This window comes from Peromyscus californicus, unplaced genomic scaffold (genome assembly GCF_007827085.1).
Source record: "Peromyscus californicus insignis strain IS unplaced genomic scaffold, ASM782708v3 Scaffold_9__1_contigs__length_137607984, whole genome shotgun sequence".
Classification (NCBI taxonomy): Eukaryota; Metazoa; Chordata; class Mammalia; order Rodentia; family Cricetidae; genus Peromyscus; species Peromyscus californicus.
In genome coordinates, this window is record NW_026294617.1 from 72,360,055 (window position 1) to 72,382,116 (window position 22,062).

The window sequence follows — 22,062 nt, forward strand, 5'->3', positions numbered from 1 at the left end:
ACTCGTCACAACTTGGAAGTAGGTCTATGGGTAAAGTCTCTTCTGAGTAAATCTTGGTAGTACTTGCCAGGTGCCTCACATACAGAGGCACGTCTTGAAAGATGTGTTCTTCCCATGCAAACATTCATAGTCTTCCCTTAAGGTTACTTCAGAAGTCAGCCACTCCCTCAGCACCATACCAGTTTCAGCTATGCACACAAAACCCACCTACACTGTAAGAGAAGGCCTGGATTAGGATTCTAGAAACCTGGGTTCTAGGAATAGGTCTTCACTGTAAACTTACTGAAAGACTTTAGGTGCCCTGTTTCCTTCTAGCATCTCTTCATTGCTGATATTGTAAGACTCCACTGAGAATTGTGACTACTTAAAATTAAATATGAATGCACAGTGATATAACAAATGAACATTAGGAAACAAGGTGAGGTAAACTGGAAAACCTAAAAGGAACACATGGGTCTTTTTAAACTCTAGGGTTAGTAGCCATGCCTGGTAGCCCAGGCCTATAAACCAGCTACTTGGAGACCAAGGCAGGAAAGTGAAAGTTAAAGGCATTGCCTGAGCAACTTAGTAAGATGGCTGTCTCAAAAAGTGAGAGGAGGCAGGGTTGTAGCTCAGTGATATAGCACTTCTTTGTCATTTGCCATGTCCTGAGTTCAAATTCTTGGACTCAATTAGCAGAAAGACATCAAGGAAGGAGCAGTTTGAGCATATCTTAGAGTCTTGGAGGACCCTAGACAGGCTGTTAATGTTTCAGGTTCCAGCTGTGGTGAATCACTGACGTGTGCTGTCTGGCATTGGAGTTACAACAGGCTCTGGAGCCATTCAGTCCTAGTTTCTCAGTGCTGCTTTCCCTCAGGGATGGAGGTCACAGGACCTGCAGTGCATGATATAAAAGCTCATTAGAACCAATTGTGTGGGGCTGGAGAGATGCTCAGAGGTTAACACTGGCTGCTCTCACAGAAAACCCAGGTCCAGCTGCCAGCATCCACACGGTGGCTCACAACCATCTTGTAAGTCCAGTCCCAAGGGATCTAGTAATCTAACCTCTGTGGGCACCAGGCGTGCACATTGTGTGTGTGTGTGTGTGTGTGTGTGTATGTATGTATATATATATACATACATATATAATGTATATACACACATAGGCAAAACATTCATACACATAAATCTAAAAATAAAAGAAAAATTAAACCCAATTATGGCACACACCTCTTCTCAGCACTTGGGAGGTAGAAGTGGCAAGATCAATGTGAAGCCCTTCTCTACTATATAGCATGTTTGAGGCCAGCCTGGCTACATGAGACCCTGTCTCAAAAAAAAAATCCCTATTCTTTTAATATACCCATTACCATTTTTCCAGTACACCCCAGTACACACCCTGTCTGGAATGTCTCTTCTGTTATCTGCTGTAACACTATCCCTTAGGATGTATATGCTTTCTCTGGTTTTCTCCACATCAAAAGAGAAGGAATTAGTACTCATTTCTAGTTTGAATTGAAATATATAAATAAATCTTAGCAAGGCTTAGTCCTTCTGAACTTTCTAGTTGACTGATCATTGATCTTGGCAGGTGCTTACTAAATGGGAATGGAAAAATGATTTAGGGATTAGGAGAAGGCAAAGGAGCCCTCCCATGTCTGACTCAGGTCACTCTGATCTTTTCAGTCATATCCTTCAGTGGATTTATCTCTATGAGGTTCATATTCCAGTCCAACATTCCCTCCCCTCAAGAAATAGTGAACACTTTGATTGCACTATCTTTATTTCCTAGGATGGAAGTGTCTTAAGTCACATCCTGGGCCCCAGAGTCCCGTGTGTTGAGGTTTCTGGCCCCTCACAGAGATGGAACAAACATGTTCAGGGAGGCTCACTGGCCAGGCCGGCCAAGGTCCCTTTCAAGGGGATACACCATGAAGATGACATTGTCCCAGGGAGGGAGAGCAGGATGATCTGGTCTGACCACCTCAAAGCCCATGTAGCTAAAGGCTCGCAGCAGGGCACCTGTAGAGGAACAGAACAAATTACTAGAACATCCACTGAAGCTCAGCCCACGTAAGTCCTCATAGATTTGTTTTCTTCAGGGAGTGACTCTGGAAAGCAGTGTAGTGCAGGCTTAGGGTGTGCTTTGGAGTGATAGAGACACAGGCCTAACCTGCCTTTAGTATTCACTTTGACATTTGAGTTAACCTTTCAGATCTCCAGTTCACTTGGTTGTAAATTGGGAATGAGAACCTTCTTCACAAATTTTAAATGTGATTATTCAAGTGCTTATTGCAATGATGGCATTCTAAGCTCTAAAATAGTATCTACTATGGCTGGCAATTGACCAGCATCTATTTTTTTTGGCTTTGATTTTGTTTTGAGATCTCACTATGTAACTAATCTGACCCTGAGTGCAGAATTCTCCTGCCCTAGATTTCCAAATGCTAGAATCACAGGCTTGTACCATCATGCCCAGTTCATCTTGTCTTTTTTTTTTTTTTTTTTTTTTTTGGTTTTTCGAGACAGGGTTTCTCTGTGTAGCTTTGCGCCTTTCCTGGAACTCACTTGGTAGTCCAGGCTGGCCTCAAACTCACAGAGATCCGCCTGGCTCTGCCTCCCGAGTGCTGGGATTAAAGGCGTGCGCCACCACCGCCCGGCGAAACTTTTTTTTTTTTTTCGAGACAGGGTTTCTCTGTGTAGCTTTGCGCCTTTCCTGGAACTCACTTGGTAGCCCAGGCTGGCCTCGAACTCACAGAGATCCGCCGGCCTCTGCCTCCCAAGTGCTGGGATTAAAGGCGTGCGCCACCACCGCCCTCATCTTGTCTTATATCCAACAAACTATAATCTCTCTGAAAGATGAGCAATAACATTGCATCTGGTTAAATATGTTCCTGTCCTCCTGGCCTTTTATACATGTCTGTTCCTGCTGTACAGACTTGATACATTTGCTTGACGACCTTTGTCAGTCTACCACATTCCTTAAGTGGATTCTGTGTAATCTCTCCAGTGCTCCCAGCCTTGTGCCTGACACCACCTGCAGGGGCTCCTTGTTAGTCCACTTGTCATGGATCAGACAGAATGCTGTGTGCCTTAATTTCCTTTGCAATAGAAGTGGGACAGGGGCTGCTGAAATGCCAGGGAGAAGGGACTTATCCAGTCCTAAGAACCTAAACTCACCTCTGTCCTTCCGGTCTTTTTGGAAGTTCACAAACACAGAGTCCACATTGGTCTTCTCCTCCACATACTCCAGTGTTGCTGTCAAACTAGAGGCCAGAGAGAACGTTAATGCTCAGCTAACTTGGACTCTAGAAAGTCAGAGCAGGAGAAATACTGAGTGTTTGCTCTCGACCTACCGAAACTGGAAAATTGAAAGTTGCTAAAGGAGTTTGGGTGGCTTTTCTCTAAAGCCAAGGATTCCACCTAAGTGAGGTGTATGTCACAGAAGGGGTCATGGAGGAAAGGACTGCTGAGCAACAAAGTATTCAACTATTTGGATCCTCACTTTGGTGTTCCTGAGTCTGAGTCCAGCAACTGTCCCTCAACCTAAAAGTATTCTCTGAACCCCAGGATCTTATCTGTATGCTACTAGTGTGCTGTGTCTGATCCAGCTCCTAAGTCACTGTGACATGATAAACAGTGGAACACCCCATCTCTGCCCCACACCCATCCAGCTCCTCACCTTTCTCGGTTGCCTTGATCCAAGGTCTGATATGGGATATCCAGGAAGAGTCGGTGGTCACACAGAAGGCCGTGCCAATGAGCAGAGGAATGGGGGGTGAGACGGTAGCGGAAGTCTAACTGAACTGGATCTTGGTGAAGCAGGGGGTCAGTTGTTAGCACTGTCAGGTTCCCAGCCTGGAAAATACAATCGAAGTAATAATCTATGCTCATTGAAGTCTTCGTAGAACCAAGGAGAGGCAGATGAGGGAAGCTGGGAAAAGTCAGAATCTTAAGAGATGGGACTGTATTCCTTAGTCCTAGGACTAGCTATCCGATACGGAGTTCTACTTGATGTCACATACCTAGGATTACTTTCTAGTGCTGGAAAGCTCAGGGTGTCATCTTGCTCATGCTATATCCCCAGCCCTGCTTTTACTTTTTTTGTGGGGCTGGGGAATAAGGTCTTGCTTAGTTACTGAGGCCAGCTTTGTATTCACTCTGTATCCTAGGCAACCCTTTGAAGAAACTGGGATTACAGGCCTTTTACCAGCAGGCACATCACTAAACTACTTTATGTCCCCAAGTCCCACTACAATCTGCTATACCTTTGTTCCTACTTCTTTCCCAACCTGCTGTTTGCTACCAGCTATATGGCCTTTAGATCTCTGGGCCAGATTCCATCTAGAAAGCAAGTAGGTTTTACACATGAGCTCAGGGCTCTACCTACCTCTAGTTTTTATGGTTATCAATGTTCCCCTCTTGACAGAGTCATTACAGCCATCAGAGAGCTGCCCTGTCACATCACCAGCTCGTAGTCTGCTACTTACTGAGTACAGTTCTTTAAGCTGGCCGTGGTCTTTTTCCTGCTCAGTGCTTCTGCCCACCTGGAGGCCTCCTAGGGACTCAGGAGCACTGGAGGCAGCACGGGACGCAGCACGGGAGGCAGCAGCGTTGGGGCCGGAGTGTCAGGTCCTCCTGTTCTTTATACGTGATGCTGGTTTGGGAAGGAGAGAGCCACATTAGTTTGCCTCAGAGCATGGGGTGAAGAAGTCAGCTGTGACGGGAGCTTCCTGACTTCAGCTACACGGGACCAGTCTTCAACACTGTTTCCTGTAGCCTGTGGACTAGCCTATTTTCCAGGCCAACCAAACAGAAAAGTTATACAAATCCATGCCAGGCTTCTACCCTGCCACTTAGGAAATTCTTCCAAATTGTTTTATTTTCCTTATACTTTATGTAAACCACAGTTAAAGATGAAAACAAGTACCTTTTGTAACAACAAGGCAGCATCTTCTCCCGGAGGGTGATCCGGTATTTGTAACAGTAGAGGTAATAGGCGTATGGTGACCAGATGGGGTAGAGGTAGTTCCGTGTTTTTCCCCTCTTGATATAAGAAAGGGAGTAGAGAGAGGGGCGGGACCTGTTACAAGGCAGTTTCTCTGTTCAGTGCCTCCCTGCGGCAAAGTGAGCTTCAGAGGATGAGTGGCAGAATTTCAGGCAACCTTGTCATTGTGACCTGACAGGCACTATGACATAGACAAGAGGTCAGTGCTTATGTCACTTCAGTTTAACCCCCTCCTGTCCCATCAACCAAGGCTCATGTTTAACTATATACACTTTACAATTGTATTGATAGTTTCAAATGCTTTAAAACTATGTCCTGGTCGGGCAGTGGTGGTGCACATCAGGCAGATCTCTGTGAGTTGGAGGCCAGCCTGGTCTACAGAGCAAGATTCAGGACAGGCACCAAAACTACACAGAGAAACCCTGTCTCAGGAAAAAAAAAAAAACCAAAAACCAAAAAACCCCACAAAACTTACGTCCTGGTTGACAAACAGGCCTGCCTGAGTTCTTGTACCCACCACCCTGGCCCTCCCTCTGGAACACTTCTAAATCCAGCAACTACAGAGTTGGTGTCTGATGCCACAGTAAGCTTCCAAGACCCTGCTCCAACACTTGGCCTGATTAGTAGCTGTTTTGCAATTCTTTATTTTTACTATCTTCCCTCTCCATAGCACAGAAGTACTACAAATTACAGAATTTTCTCTGTTGTCTTTATAGGGTAGTAATCCCAAATTTAAACACCTCTAGGAAGTTGTAATGCTACATATCCTTAATCCCAGCAATCAAGAGGCAGAGATGGTAGGATTGCTTAACATCTAGAACCAGCCTGGTTTGATGTGGCAAGGCTCTGGCTGGACAGGGCTATATAGCAAAACCCTGTTACACACACACACACACACACATCACACACAAATCCACGGGCCCAGCCAGTGGGAATTAGTGGAGCTACAGAGTAGATAAATTAAAATGTAGAAAGCTCACACCAACATAACTTAGCAATAGGTTGCTGTGCCAGAACACAGAATCAGTGGTGCTAAATCAGTTTTTCAGCAGAAGCTAGAAATATGATAAATCTCACACACACACACACACAAAGAACATGGAAAGGAGAGGCTCTACCAAACTGGTTGTGCTGGTTAATTTTATATCAGCTTGATGTAAGCTAGAGTTGTTTGAGAAGAGGTAACCTCAACTGAGAATTTCCTGTGGACAAGCCCGTGGGGCATTTTCTTAATTGATGGTTGATGTGGGAGGTCTCAGCTCACTGTGTGCAGTGCACCCTGAGCTGGTAGTCCTAGGTGCTGTAAGAAAGCAGTCTAAGGCAGAGAAAGCCACACGGAGCAAAGCAGTAGACAGCATTCCTCCACAGCCTCCTCTTCAGTTCCTGTCCTGACTTCCCTCAGTGACAAAGTGGGACCTGAAAGTTGTAAGATGAAATCAACCCTTTTTCTTCCTAAGGTCGTGGTGCTTTATCACAAAAATAGAAACACCAGTTAAAACAGTGATAACATTTAACATTAAGGGCAAAATTTGGTTCTAGAACCAACAGTTTGAGACCTCTTCAAATTTATTACCCATCACTGCAGATATTTATTGAAGGCCCACTATGAGCCAGGCACCACTATGGTGAACCACAGACCTTTGCTCTATGGAACTTTTCAAAGTGAGAGAAGAAAGTAGATAAGTATACAGAAAATAAGTACATCAGAAGAGAACTGGTATGGGGGAAACAAGTTAAAAGAGGACCAAGCTAAGCTGGGTGTGGTGGTACACACCTTTAGTCTCAGTACTTGGGAAGCAGAGGCAGGCAGAGCTTTTGAGTTTGAGGACAGCCTGGCCTACTTAATGAATTCCAGGCCAACCAGAGCTACCCTGTAAGACCCAATCTCAAAATAAAAAAAAATATTAGGAGTATGGAATATGCAGCAGGGTTTCAGCACAGGTGATTCAAGTAAGCCTCACCGAAAAGATGATCCATCAAAGATGTATAGAGTTAAGATTGTTAACCAGTCAAGCATGATGGGCACATCTTTAATCTCAGCCCTTAAGAGGCAGAGGCAGACAGATCTCTGAGTTCGAGGCCAGCCTGGTCTTCAGAGTGAGTCCCAGGACAGCCAGAGCTACAGAGAAACCTTGTCTCAAAAAAAAAAAAAAAAAAAAAAAAGGCTGGTACCTAAGTAATTAAAATATTTTTAGAGGCATGTTAGAAGGCTCATCTGGTAGTGCTACTTACTGCCAAGTCTGATGGCCTGAGTTCAATCCTGAATCCCATGCAAAGATAGAAGAGAACAGACTCCCACTGACCTCCACATGTGCCTGCCCTGTCTCAGGCATCCACAGATGAAAACATGCATGTACACACATAACACACACACACACACACACACACACACACACACACACACACAATAACTGGAAAAAAAAGGCAGGGCAGTGGTGATGGCACATGCCTTTAATCCTAGCACTTGGGAGGCAGAGGCAAATCTCTGAGTTCAAAATCAGCCTGGTCTACAAAGCAAATTCCAGGACAGCCACAGCTACATGGAAAAACCCTGCCTCAAAATAATAATAATAATAATAATAATAATAACAAAAGACTGTTAAGAAATCAAGAAATCTAATGTCTAGGGATAAGGATCATCCCTTTCAGAAGCAACAGCCAAGGCAGAAGCTAAGCATGCCTGCTGTTTTCAACGCAGGGTGTCTGCTGTTTTCAACGCAGGGTGCCTGCTGTTTTCAACGCAGGGTGCCTGCTGTTTTCAACGCAGGGTGTCTGCTGTTTTCAACGCGGGCAGCTAGTATAGGTGGATGGAGCAGTATATGCTGCAGGGAATGAGAGTTAACGGGACCACATGGGACAGGGCTACCCACACCATTCTGTGAGCTTTTTCTTTAGAATAAAGGGGAAGTGGCTGAGCAGTGTTTTACATGAAAGAATGACTAGATATGATATGCTTTAAAAATGATCCTTACCAGTGGTACACACCTATAATCCCAGCAGTTTGGAGGCTGGGGCAGGACAAGAATTTGAGGTTGAGGTTAATTTAGGTTATCTATATGTCTCAAATGGAAAAAAGATTCTTTTTAAGACAAGGTCTTATGCAGCCCAGAAGAGTCTAGAGCTAACTACATAGGAGAAGATGACTTTGAACTTCTGATCCTCCTGCCTCTACCTCCAAAGTGCTGAGATTATAAGCATGTGCCACCACATCTGGCTTTAGGAAAGAAAATCCTGTAAAACTGTGCAGTAGACATCTCTTGTTCAGTAATTTCTACAGGAAAAGATAATGTATTCTCCACAGTGGGGAATTAGAGATAATGGTGAGGCAGGCAAGCATGTGGATAGCTACACATCTTTCCTGACAAAGCACTTAGCAACCTGGGACCCCCTCCACACCTGCATCAAGCTATACACACACCCCTCTTCAAACAAAGCAGTAACTCCAACAAATAGCTCCCTAGCAACCCTTAGTAATTCTTTTGTGGTCAAAAGCATGTCCTGAAACCAGGGTCAATGGCTAGTCCAACCTGGGCTGGTGTTGGGTACACGTGCAGGCATGAAAACTGTGTCTCTTGTTATAGAAAATACGGTATTTGCCATCTTATGCCTATGCATGATTGCTCATGTATATGGTTCAAACTAGATACCCCATAGAAAAGAACATGCACAATGAACAAAGGCTTACATAACCATTACCTGTCAATTAAAACAAGAAAGCTTCAGACTGGGGAGGTAGCTCAATGTGTAAGAACACTTGCTGCACAAGCATAAGGACCTGAGTTTGAATCCCCAACACCCAAGTAAGAAGCTGAAGGTGGTCACGTGCCTCTAACTGCAGTGCTGTTTGTTGGGAGTGGAAATAGTTAGGTAGTGGGGCTTCCAACTGCCAACCTAGTTCCAGGTTCACTGAAAGACCCTGTTTCAAGGGACTACAGCAAAGCAGGACAGCTGAAGTCCTTTGGCCTCTTCACACAGGCATATGTGCACAAACAAGCCCCCCCTTTCTCTCTCTCTTTCTCTTTCCTCCTCTCCTCTCTCTCCTTCCCACTCTCCCCCTCCCTTTTCATCTCTCCCTCTCTCCTCTCTCTCTCTCTCTCTCTCTCTCTCTCTCTCTCTCTCTCTCTCTCTCTCTCTCTCTCTCTCTGTCACACACACACACACACACACACACACACACACACACACACACACACACAAAGTTCCTTTCCCCTTAATAACCAACTGCTCTTCCTCTTGAACATAAAAAAAAAAAGCCCTGAACAGTCGCCAGGCACTCTTGAGCTGCCTGCTTGCTCAGGACCCCAATTTCTTGTAGCATATCTAACTTGTGCTTTTACTTTGCCTCTGAATAAGATCTCATGCTACTTTGTTCTTTGTGTGTGTGTGTGTGTGTGTGTGTATTTTTCTTTGAACAAAATGCCACAAATCTGGAAACAATGGGGCTCTAGAGCAACCCCTAATAACATACTTGGTGACCCCAACCAGAAGCTAAGAGAATAAATCCTCTTCTGTCTGATGGATGCAAATTCCCTTGAACATTCTCCAATCCCCTTCTAATCTGATGCCTATGGCTATGCATGGTAGCTGTCAGAAAGCCATCACTCTTCAGCCATGCCACTTGTCCGGCTGATGAGGAATAGGTGGGGTAGCTGTGGCTAAATGACCTCTGGAAGCTGCTTCACCAGGACAGCAAAAAGGAGAAAGAAGTGGGTATGACAGTTCCTTCCTAGCCAGGGCTTTAAACAGACTCACAGTCAACCCAGTAAATCCAGTATGATTTTGAGGCAGAATAGAGATGCAAAGAGGTAGAGTCCCCTGCTTCATTCCAATATTGTTTTTGTTCCCTGGAGTGAACCCAAAATTTATTACCACTTGGATTTGATTTTTTTTTTTTTTAAAGACGTGGTCTCACTATATAGCTCTGACTGTCCTGGGACTCTGAGATCCTCCTGCCTCTGTCTTCTGAATGCTGGAATTAAAGGCATGCACCACCACACCTGGCCCACCACTTGGATTGTTTTAAATTATTTGTATGCCTGTGTGTGTGTGTGTGTGTGTGTGTGTGTGTGTGTAAGTCAAAGGACAGCTTTTCCAGGAGTCTGTTCTTTCACTTTGTTTTTGAAATAGAATCTCTCGTTATTTCTGCTGCTACACTATGAACTTGAGCTTCGGGTCAATTCTGTCTCTACCTCCCATCTCACCACAGGAATTCTGAGGCTGGAATTACAAACTCAGCAAACTCAAGTCATCTGGCTTTTGGGGGCTTTGTGTGTTGTGAGACTCTAACCCAGGTTATCAGGGTTGCACAACAAGCGCTTTCCCTACTGAACTGTCTTTCCAGCTCTGACACTTAGATTTTAAACCTTTTCTTTCTTCTTTCCTTTTGCTTTTTTCCCTCCCTCCTTTTAAAGCCTTTTCCTTTTCTTCTCACCCTTTCTTTGATCTCATTTCTTTCTGGGTTTCAGAGGATAGCATTCTTACAGGAACTGACCAAGGTAGTAGGGAGCTTTGCTAATTGCTCTCATGGGGGGTGGGGAGAGTGAAGAGATGGTTCTGCTGTTCCTGGGACTCAGTAACTGAAAACATAACTTCCTTTAGCTTTTCATAGATAAAGTGTGTGCTTGTCTCTGCACACAAAGGAAATGAAACAAATCCACATGTCAGTGAGGCATTGTTTGAACAGTTCTAGCCATAGACAGCCTCTCCTCCAGCTCTCATTCAGGCAGTAAGGCAGCATATGTGCCAGCACCTTTCCCAGGGAAGCTCTTTGAGTAACAGTAGCAAGTGTTTGGACTCTGGAAATAAATAAAAGGTAGAACACATAAGGTTTCCTGATAGCCTGTGAGACTAAAAAGAGAGAAAGAGAGAAGGATGTTCTCAGTACTCAGAGGACCAGAAGTGGATCTGAAGTGAAAGCCTCCTCCTTGAGGACTAACTTTAATGGTACCAGAAGGTGTCATGCAAGCTTCCAAAGGAGGGAAACAACTGATAATTCTTACTATGATGCCTATGAACCATAACAGTGACCAGCATGTCATGCATACCTTGGTGGTAACCAACAACTCTAATTGTACTCTCAACAAGAGGGAAATCATGCCTGGTACTAAAATCCAGCCTACCCAGGGCTAGTGAAGTCTTGGAGAAGAACCTATATCCTCCACCTTACTAAACCAGCATAATCTCTAACTACATTCTAAGCATTTTATCCTTATAGCCACAGATAAGTGTAATTCTTAGTGCTTATCAAGGAACATCTTTGCAACAGGTGGACATCATTCAAAAAAAAAAAACCACAACCATCAAAATGCAGAGTTGTGGAGCATGGTCCCAACTGATACATCTATAACATAGCTTCACCTAAAGTTTAAGGATTGTTTTAGAACAGAAGTTCTCAACCTGGGGTTGGGGATCACAACTCCTTTGGGGGTCAAATGACCCTTTCACAGGGGTCACATATCAGTTATCCTGCATACCATATATTTACATTATGATTCATAACAGTAGCAAAATTACAGTAGAAACAAAATAATTTTATGGTTGGGGGGTCACTACAACATGAGGAACTATATTAAAGGGTCACAGCATTGGGAAAGTTGAGAACCACTGTTGTAGAAGAAGATTGTAAGAGCCAAAGGGACAAGAAGTTTTCTATGAGATAGTGTCTCCTACAAATGTTAGGGAAGCTACATCCATGAAGTCTCACCAACATGGCTGCCTAAACAAGACCTGAACAAGGAGAACACTAATATACATGCTAATGAAAAGGGGAAGGCTCCCAAGGCCTCAACTCTAGACAACCACAGGCACCCAAGGAACGCTGAGAGCAGGGGAAAGTCTCCCCAGGGAAGAGCACAGCGATTGGTTTTCCAGTACCAAATGGTCAGTTCTGAAAACACACACATACAAGTAACACTATACAGACTGAGCAGGCTGTACTTACATACTTAAGAATATAAACACATGTCGGGCGGCCATGGAGCACGACTTTAATCCCAGCACTCAGGAGGCAGAGCCAGGCTGATCTTTGTGAGTTCAAGGCCAGCCTGGTCTACAGAGCGAGATCCAGTACAGGCACCAAAACTACACGGAGAAACCTGGTCTCAAAAAACAAAACAACAAATATATATATATATATATATATATATATATATATATATATATATATATACACACACACACACACACACACACACACACACACACACAGAGAGAGAGAGAGATAAATAACAAATAAGGGGAAAGAAGCCTTGACTTAGAGAGAGCAAGGAAAGATACATGGGAGGGCTCAGAGGGAGGACAAGGAAGGGAGAAATATCACCTCAAATAAAAAGTGTAAAAGTTTTAAAATAATAAAAGTGTGTTCAAGAACTGAAGAAAAACAAAACCAACAACAAAATGGAGTTATCGACTGAAATGGGAAAATCTGCAGGTAGGGCAGCTTGGGAAGAATGGAGTATAAATTGGTTAACTTTAAAATGTGTGTTATATGTCTATATAAGAAAATAGTAAGATGTTGGGTATTCCAATGTGAAATTTGTGGGAAGTCTAGAATAGAAATTCAAACACCGCTGGCATATAAATAACAGCCATAAGATGAACCAAGAACATCAAGAGAGTGGATACTAAGAAGAGTGCAGTCCATATACTGAGTGCAGGGTACAGAAGATGAAAAGAAGACTGTTTAAGACTATTGCCCTGGAAACCAAGGAGATGCATGGAGGAGGTCAGTCTACTTAAGAGCACATGCAATAGTGTATCTTCCAACGCTCTTCTCTATAGACACTCTTTCAGCCCATTTTTATAATCCAGTACAAAGACTCCACAGGAACTGTGTGGGCCTTACAGTAGGGTTTTTTTTTTCTCTATAGCTTATGTCTCCTGCAACCCTTTAAATATTAGCTTAAATACTATAATGTAACAATATCATGGAAAGTCACTGTTGACTTTTAGAGTATCCCACCCTTTGACTACTTTTAGATAGACTCAAAGGAAAATTGATAGTGGCATCCATATTCTTTTAGTGTTCAGAAATTATAGCATGTCAAAATTAGAAATTATCTCAGCAATTAGGACTAAATCCACTTTTTATTATCACTAGTTATTATTAATTACTGATCTCTTCTGGTGTAAATCGGGTTAGCCTGGAAACTGCCCTGTTGGAAGATTACAGGCATGAGCCACCACGCCCCCTCTGCCTCTTTTTAAAAGTAAAGCTAAAGAAAAGATACCTTTTCCGTTGTCAGTCCGCTTAATGCTCATTAAATTATCTGTGGAGAGGGGTGACGAAGATAAATAGCAGGTCTCTCCATTGTCCTATCTCCGGAGTGCAAGGTGCGGTGGCGGCTGCTGTCCCACTCCCGGTCCCTGGGTCTCGGCCGAGCCTGCAGCCGCGCCACTCAGGCGCGCCGCGGGCAGCCCAGAGGGCTCGGCTGCGCCTGCGCGGGGCCCTTCCTCCGTCTCTCCGCGCCGGGGTCATGGCCGCCCCTGTGGCTGCGCGGAGCCGGGCTCTGCTGTGGGCTGGTGCTGCATGGCTGCGGCAAGGAGGCGTCGGGGAGCTACTGCGGGCGCGAATTGAAGGGGGCACCCCGGGGCGTGACTTCAGTCTCTCTCATTACCGGGTGAGGGCCGGCTGGAGCTTGGGGTCCCGGACCGTGACGGACAGGAGGGCTGTTCGTGATTGAGACCCGCGAGGGCCGCTCCGTGGGGTGGCGGGCTTTCCCTGGGATGCAGGTGACGGTGGCGGGGTGGCGGGTGTTCTGTGGACACGCGCTCACCCCTGCCCCCCTGGCCGCCAGAGCACGGTCATCGTGGAACGCTGGTGGAAGGTGCCGCTAGCCGGAGAGGGCCGGAAGCCGCGCCTGCACCGGCGACACCGCGTGTATAAGCTGGTGGAGGACACGAAACACCGACCCCAAGACCTCCTGGAGCTCATCCTCACGCAGTCCGTGGACGGTAAGACCTGGACCCGAATGCTGACCCCCTGGGCTGCTGCTGTATGACGTTAACGTCTTCCTGCCTCTCCCCATTTGTTTGCCTTGTTTTTACGACTTTGTGGCTCCGATGAAAAAAGTCGTCACGAAAAGTACTGTGTGTGATTTAGATACTGGCCTCCAGCACGGAAAATTAAAACGTGTGTGCAGGACTGTTGACTGTGAAGAGAAAACCCAACAGTTTGCATCACACCTAATGAAATCCTTTGATTGAACAACTCAGTCTACACCAGTTTTTAGACTTGTGACAAGTGTAGTTCCTAATATATGGTGTGTGTGTGTGTGTGTGTGTGTGTGTGTGTGTGTGTGTGTGTGTGTGTGTGTAGGTCAAAGGTCCACCTTATCATTTGATACAGGGCGTAGAGCCGAGCCCCAGGAATCTGCCTATTTCCTCCCCATAGTGCTAAAGTTATGGACCACATCCAGACTCTGCGCAGCAGCACTTTAACGATTGAGCCTTATAACCTACCCCCACAAATCGACATTTTTTTTTTTTAAGGAAGAATAAAAACTGTGAGAAAATAAGGACTGCCTCTTTTTTATGCCCCCCTCCCCCTTGGTGGTGATGCTGGAGATGGTCCCCAGGTTCTAAGTATGCCAAGGCAAGGCCTTTACCAGTGGACCCCAGGATGATCATCTTTTCTGAAGGGACTCCTACAGTTTTTATCTGTTCCTGTTCTCATTGGCAGAAATTGGAGTCCGGGGTGATCTGGTCTCCGTGAAAAAGTCTGTGGGTCGCAATAAACTCCTTCCTCAGGGGCTGGCTGTGTATGCATCTCCTGAAAATAAGAAGCTGTTTGAAGAGGAGAAATTGGTGAGCTCAAAGAATTTGGAGGAATAAAACTTAAAGATTCCTGCTGGGAATTTCGTTTGTTACTTAATTTGAGGATGAAGTAGGAACTAGAACAAGAACCCAGAAGCCCAGAATAGTGGGACTGTTACTGCTTAGTGTGGGCTCATTTCTTCTACTTGGTTTTATCTTTTCTAGCTGAGACAACAAGGAAAACTAGAGAAGATCCAGACGAAGGCAGGAGAGGCGGTGAGTAGGAAGTTTTTACTGATCCCTTGCGGAGGTCGCCAACCTCCTCCTCCTGAGAGTCTCCCTGATGTCCTTCAAGTCTGCTTACTGTTAACACAAGGATGACAAGTAGTATCGTGGCTGATGCTCCAAGTAGCTGGTATGTAGCTGGTATGGAGTCCTCTGGAAATGCTAGGTTTTCCTGTGTGGCTCTGGCTGTCCTGGAACTCACTCTGTAGGCCATGCTGGCCTTGAACTCAGATCTGCCTGCCTCCACCTCCTGAGTCCTAGGATTAAAGGCACACATTTTTTTTCTTTCTTTAGAAAAATGTGCCAAATTTTTAATTTGTTAATTTCTTGCATTTGAAGTACAAATTTTGAAGTACAACATTTGAAGACATCCTTGGCCTGGGATTCTTTGCCAAACGTGCTCTAGATTTTGAGGGACTCCCCAGTCTGGGAATCAGGACCTGTGGGAAAATGTAAGCTGAGGACTCTGCCTTTTGGGAGTATTTACAGACAAGTTGAAGATATTGTAGACACATGAGAAGGTAAACAATAAACTAAAGGCATTAAAGCAGCAGTTACATGGACCCTAGTGGGTTTGGAGTTACTGGGGGGAGGAGGAACCTTTTTTTTCATATAGTATTAAATTAGGCCTTTTCAAATTAGTAGATTTTGAACAAATTGGGAAGTATAAGTGAATTTTTTTTTTTTTTTTAGGTTTTTCTAGACAGGGTTTCTCTGTGTAGTTTTGGTGCCTGTCCTGGATCTCACTCTGTAGCCCAGGCTGGCCTCAAACTCATAGAGATCTGCCTGGCTCTGCCTCCTGAGTGCTGGGATTAAAGGTGTGCGCCACCACTGCCCAATGTATAAGTGAATTTTTAAGGTATGTTTGTTGGGGTGGGAGGGGTCCCATATGGCCCAAACTGGCCTTGAATTCTATATATAGCCAGAGGGGTGACCAGCCAGACACAGAAGCAACAACATGGGAAGTTCATAGATGAGATAAACAGGCCTTAGGGCAGCACATAGATTAATAGAAATGTTAAAAAAAAGTTGTGAGAACTGGCTGGAGACAGCCTAAGCTATTGGCCAGGCATTTATAATTAATAAGTCTCTGAGTGGTCATTTAGGAGCAACTGCCAGGACACATAAAGTCTGCCTACACAGATGTGTACCAGAAAGGTCAGTTACAGATGCTGGGATCAAACCCAGGTCTCATGTATGTTAGGCACACATCTGTCCACAACTCTAAGGCATATTTTAAAATGAAGATAGTGCAATCTACGTAAAGTAAAGGTTTATATAGTGTAGTACTAGAAAATAATACAGTTGGAAAGAAGGTTGGGACAAGATGTAAAAAATAGCTTGAATCTTCAAGTAATTTATAATTTATTTTATAAGCAGGAAAACCAATGATGGAGTGTAAATAGAATTGAAATTCCTTAAATGTCAGATTAAAAGGCTATTGAAAGTGTCTCCGCTGGGCAGTGGTGGTGCACGCCTTTAATCCCAGCACTTGGGAGGCAGAGGCAGGCGGATCTCTGTGAGTTCGAGGCCAGCCTGGTCTACAGAGTGAGTTCCAGGACAGGCTCCAAAGCTACAGAGAAACCCTGTCTTGAAAAGCAAAAAAAAAAAAGTGTCTTCATCCTGAGATATACCAGGAACCTTCATAGATGACCCTCAGTTTATTATAATTATATATATGAGGGGCAGGGCACGTGTGCAGTCCAGGGCACAGCTTGCATGAGTCAGTTCTCTCCTTCCTCTGTGTGGGTCCTGGGGTCAGGCTCGGGTCATCATGCTTGGCAGCAGGCACCTTTACCTACTGAGCCATTTTACCAGCCCAATCCTGAGTTTAATGCAGACTATTTCTCTTTGCCCAGAAACAGCAAGGTATAGATGAAGTTCCTTATGAAGTCTTGGAAAATATCTTTTTTCCATATCAGAGTTGAAAAAAAAGAATGTTCTATTTTTCCCAGTAATGTTTTGTTTTCACTTGTCTTAGCTCAGGGCAGAAATTGTTCCCTTTTCCTGAACTCCCAGGCCCTTAGCATAGTTCCTCCCTGTGACTCCAACTCCTGTTGACACAACCCTTATTTATAATTCTTTTTAGACAGTGAAATTTCTGAGAAGCTGTCATCTAGAGGTGGGAATGAAGAACAACGTCAAATGGGAACTAAACCCTGAAATTGTTGCCCGCCATTTCTTCAAGAATGTGAGTGTTCCCAAACATCAGTATTCCCCTTATCGTTCCCCTTATCTAGGAGACCCAGGATTGAACCCTTTACTATGAAATGGTTTTCCCAGCTGGCGTTGGCAATTACTTTTGGTGGGTTTGCAGGGAGAAAGGAGGAGTATAGCCAGGACCTGAAGTAGTTGCAGATGTAAAGACTAAGAGGAAAAAGCAATTTCATTTGTCTTATCTGTAGCTAGGAAGAACCTGAAGATATGTGACTTATTGGAGAATTGTTACTTTTGAGGATAAAGTAGTGTTAGTCTTAAGACCTGTTCTGTTTGTAAACTTATCACCTTTGCTGAGAAAGACAGAGTCTCTGTGCTGTCATCTGTGGACATCTGTGTCCTCCCCTGAGGTCAGCCAGAACCAGTTCCCCAGATGTATTCATTCCTGCATAGGAAATTCTAGACCTGAGCTGTCTTTATGAGGTTATGTGGAGGCTGAAATTGAAGGGTTTATCTCAGTGGTAACAGTAGCAACAAGAATAATTTTATGGTTGAGGTCACCACAACATGAGGGACTGTATTAAAGGATCACAGCATTGGGAAGGTTGAGAACCGCTGGTTAATCTGGCTGTTGGGTCTATTTTTCAGCTTGGTGTTGTGGTTGCCCCACATGCTCTGAAGTTACCAGAGGACCCTATCACGAGATGGGGCGAGTACTGGTGTGATGTGACTGTGAGTGTTTCAGGGATTTTCTTCTTTGATTAGGAGAAGAATCACTATGAAAAGCTGGATTGGGTGGTGTTGGTTCTGCCTGACTGATCTCTGGCTATTCCTGTTTTTAATGTGTGTTCAGGTAAATGGACTCGACACTGTAAGGGTTCCTATGTCCGTGGTGCTCTTTCAGAAGCCCAAGACCAAAAGATACAAGCACTGGTTAGCCCAGCAGGCTGCCAGGACCACGGCCCCCACCAGCTCCCAGGCGGTCTGAATGTCCTCTGCTTCCAAGACAAAGCAGTCAGAAGAGCCTTGCAATAAAGCGGGCCAGCACTTGAAGCAAGTATGGATCCTAAAGAACATGTGAACTCAGCAGACTGAATAGCACATACATGTAAGGCTCACTGTGTTTGTCATACAGTGTCATCACAGCCAGCTGTATTAGATCGTTCTGCAGGCAGTAGATTTTATAAGCGGAATATCAGTGAACTGGAACAGTCTTCTTAGCCCTTCCATTGGAGAGTGCATGGGAACAAGTGAAGGGCCAAGCCGTTGTTCTGACAATCGCTGTATTCTCATCCAGACTGTGTCTCGTGCAGAAATAAAGAGCTATTTAACTGGACTTCCATTGACTGTGAACAGGATATCCAAGTAAGGTGTCTTGAGCCATGGAGGAAAGTGTAGCAGTTCGCTGTGTCCTACGGTTGCCATGAGCAGACTACTCTACTATAGTCAATTATGTCTGCTCTTAGAACTTTCTCTGTCTCCATGTGACTTATGCAATGGATTCCACTAAGATCTGAATAAGGCCTAAGGATGATTGATAGAGAAAGTGAAGCCGGATTAGTGAAGCTTGAAAGGAGAAAGAACTTCTGAATTATTTCTTAACCAGCCCTGACATTCCATAAAGAAACCTGACTTCCAGACCAAGGATAAGCCTGAGGTCATTCAAGAGTTGGTGTCTTAGGCTGGGCATGGCTGTGCACACCTTTAGTCTCAGCATTCAGGGAGACAGCCTTTGTTGGGCTAGCTGGAACACAGCCTGTAAGCCTCTCTAATAAATCCCCTTTATGTATATATTCTTTTTATCAGTTCTGTTCCTCTAGAGAACCCTGACTAATACAATGCTCTCCTGGAGACCTGAGTTTGGTTGCCAACACCCTTGTTATGCAGCTCACAACCACATATAACTCCACCTCCAGAGCCGGGCGGTGGTGGCGCACGCCTTTAATCCCAGCACTCGGGAGGCAGAGGCCGGCGGATCTCTGTGAGTTCGAGGCCAGCCTGGGCTACCAAGTGAGTCCCAGGAAAGGCGCAAAGCTACACAGAGAAACCCTGTCTCGAAAAACCAAAAAAAAAAAAAAAAAAAAAAAAAAAAGAAACTCCACCTCCAGGGAGTTACATCCAATGCCGCCTTCTCTCAGTGGACACCCACGCTTTGTGTCATACACACATAAAATTATTAAAAAATCTTTCATTCTTGGGGCTGGAGAGGTGGCTCGGTGGTTAAGAGCACTAGCTGCCCTTCCAGAGGACCTGGGTTCAATTCCCAGCACCCACATGGCGGCTCACCACTGTCTTACTCCAACTCTGGGAGTTCCTACCCCTTCACACGGATACACATGCAGGCAAAACAGCAATGCACATGAAATAAAGATAATAAGACTCATTCATAGATACTAAGGGTTACTCTGAACCCATCTGGCAAAGCTTGGAAGCATCTTCATCAAATTGATATGAAGTGTGTCAAAAAATCAAGTCCAATACTCATTTTAAAAATGTGGCAAGATCTACCACTGAACAAAAATTTCCTGTTGTCTGACATCCAATTAAATACCTCCTTAAGGACTGGAGAGATAGCTCAGAGGTTAAGGGCACTGGCTATTCTTCCAGAGGTCCTGAGTTCAATTCCCAGCAACCACATGGTGGCTCACAACCATCCATAATGAGATCTGGTGCCCTCTTCTAGCATACAGGCATACATGCAGACAGAACACTGTATACATAATAAATAAATAAATCTTTAAAAAAAAAAATACCTCCTTAAAGAGAGAAGAAAATGTTAGCCCAGAACTGACAAGTGTGCATTTGGTACATTGTTAATATCCAAATAGGTAACTACTGTAACAGCTCTGGCAAGAACACAACCCAACTTTAAAAGGTCAAAGGGTGGAATGTAGGCTTAAACTTTTGAGAGACACAGGCAGTAGGAGAATTATGAATCCAAGGCCATCCTGGGCTACTCCAGGGCAGCCTGAGCTATTTGGAGATGCCCACACACACTGACTCATTCACAAAACCATCATCAGGACTGGAGAGATGACTCAGTGGTTAAGAGCACTGGCTGCTCTTCCAGAGGACCTGGCTTCAATTCCCAGCACCTACATGGCAGCTCACAACCATCTGTAACTCCAGTTCCATGGAATCCTATGCCACCTTCTGGTCTCTGCTGCCACCAGGAGTTCCCATGGTGCATAAGCATACATGCAGACAAAATACCCATACACTTTTTTTTCCTGAGATGGTTTTTCTGTTTAGTCCTGGCTGACCTGGAACTCAGAAGTTTCTGGGATTAATTTCTCTATCTCTTTGTGAATGATGTAATGGATTCCACTAAGATCTGAATAAGGCCTAAGGATGATTGACAAAGTGAAGCTGGATTAAAGAAGCTTAAAAGGAGAAAGAATTTCTGTATAATTTCTTAACCAGCTCCTGACATTCCATAAAGAAACCTGACTTCCAGACCAAGGATAAGCCTGAGATCATTAAAGAATAGAGATCACCTGCCTCTACCTCTAAAGTGCTGAGATTAATGCCATGTGCTACCTCCACTCAGCCCCATACACTTTTTGGGTTTTTGTTTGGTTTGGTTTGGTTTGGTTTTTTCAGACAGGGTTTCTCAGTGTAGCCCTGGCTGTCCTGGAACTGACTCTGTAGACCAGGCTGGCCTCAAACTCACAGAAATCTGTTTTGATATTTTATTTGTGCTGAAATGTGGAAATATTTTATTTGGCCTTTAATAAATAAAGCTTGCCTGGAGATCAGAGGAAAAAACCAGCCACAACACAGAAGTCATGCAATGTTAGCACATGCTTTTAATCTTATATGGCAGGCAGGATCTGTGTGTTCAAGGTCACACTGGAAACAGTCAGGTGTGGTGGCACACACCTTAAATTCCAAAACTATTTAACCATGGAGGTCTGTACAGACAGGAAATGACAGAGCTGTGTAGGAAGAGGAAGTGATGTAGCTGGACAGAGCAAATCAGATGGCAGAACAGCAAGGCATATGTGTGTGGGTAGACAGGAAGTAACTCGCATTTGGAAGCTGCAGAGTTGGTGAGTTAAGGTTGGCTGGTGGCTTTCCCTATTTTTCTGATCTCACTAAGGCTTTCACCCCTATATTTGGCTCCGTGTTTTTTATTTAATTCTTTTTTTTTTTTTTTTTTTGGTTTTTCGAGACAGGGTCTCTCTGTGTAACTTTGTGCCTTTCCTGGAACTCACTTGGTAGCCCAGGCTGGCCTCGAACTCACAAAGATCCACCTGGCTCTGCCTCCCGAGTGCTGGGATTAAAGGCGTGCGCCACCACCGCCCGGCTTATTTAATTCTTATTAATTTAGAAATTCGTCCACAGAGATCTGCCTATCTCTGCCTCCCCAGCTGGGATTAAAGGCATGTACCACCAGGCCCCATACACATTTTTTTTTAAAGAGGGTCTCTGAAGACTTTTTTTTTAATTATTTATTTGTATTTTATGTACATTGGTGTTTTGCCTGCATATATGTCTGTGTGAGAGTGTTGAATCCCCTGGAACAGGAGTTATAGACAGTTGTGAACTGCCATGTGGGTGCTGGGAATTGAATCCGGGTCCTCTGGAAGAGCAGCCAGTGCTCCTAACCACTGGGCCATCTCTCCAGCCCCAAAGTTTCTTTCTATCTTTTTTTTTTTTTTCTTCTTCGAGACAGGGTTTCACTGTGTAGCTTTGGTGTCTGTCCTGGATCTCACTCTGTAGCCCAGGTTGGCCTCGAACTCACAGAGATACACCTGGTTCTGCCTCCAGAGTGCTGGGATTAAAGGCAAGTGCCACCACAGCCTGACTCCCATACACATTTTTAAAAAGCACTTATTTTCAGTTACTAGTCTCTGTATTAACCATTGCCCACAATA

The 22,062-nt window shown here is 44.6% G+C and overlaps 2 protein-coding genes across 2 annotated transcripts; one reads left to right on the forward strand and one right to left on the reverse strand.

Annotated features, from left to right (window-relative positions):
• Nucleotides 1–120: 120 nt before the first annotated feature.
• On the reverse strand, nucleotides 121–13,463 carry Oaz3 (ornithine decarboxylase antizyme 3). The gene is given in 8 exon segments (XM_052732204.1): nucleotides 121–2,001; nucleotides 3,160–3,245; nucleotides 3,662–3,837; nucleotides 4,470–4,547; nucleotides 4,549–4,636; nucleotides 4,910–5,081; nucleotides 13,216–13,254; nucleotides 13,343–13,463. Coding segments are annotated over 8 exon segments (894 nt in total). The 3' UTR covers nucleotides 121–1,867.
• Nucleotides 13,439–18,518, forward strand: Mrpl9 (mitochondrial ribosomal protein L9). The gene is made up of 7 exons (XM_052732251.1): nucleotides 13,439–13,605; nucleotides 13,783–13,939; nucleotides 14,667–14,791; nucleotides 14,966–15,016; nucleotides 17,115–17,216; nucleotides 17,831–17,914; nucleotides 18,036–18,518. Exons 1-7 carry the CDS (start codon nucleotides 13,462–13,464, stop codon nucleotides 18,168–18,170), a joined length of 798 nt encoding a protein of 265 aa, XP_052588211.1. The 5' UTR covers nucleotides 13,439–13,461; the 3' UTR covers nucleotides 18,171–18,518.
• The last annotated feature ends 3,544 nt before the right edge of the window (nucleotides 18,519–22,062 follow it).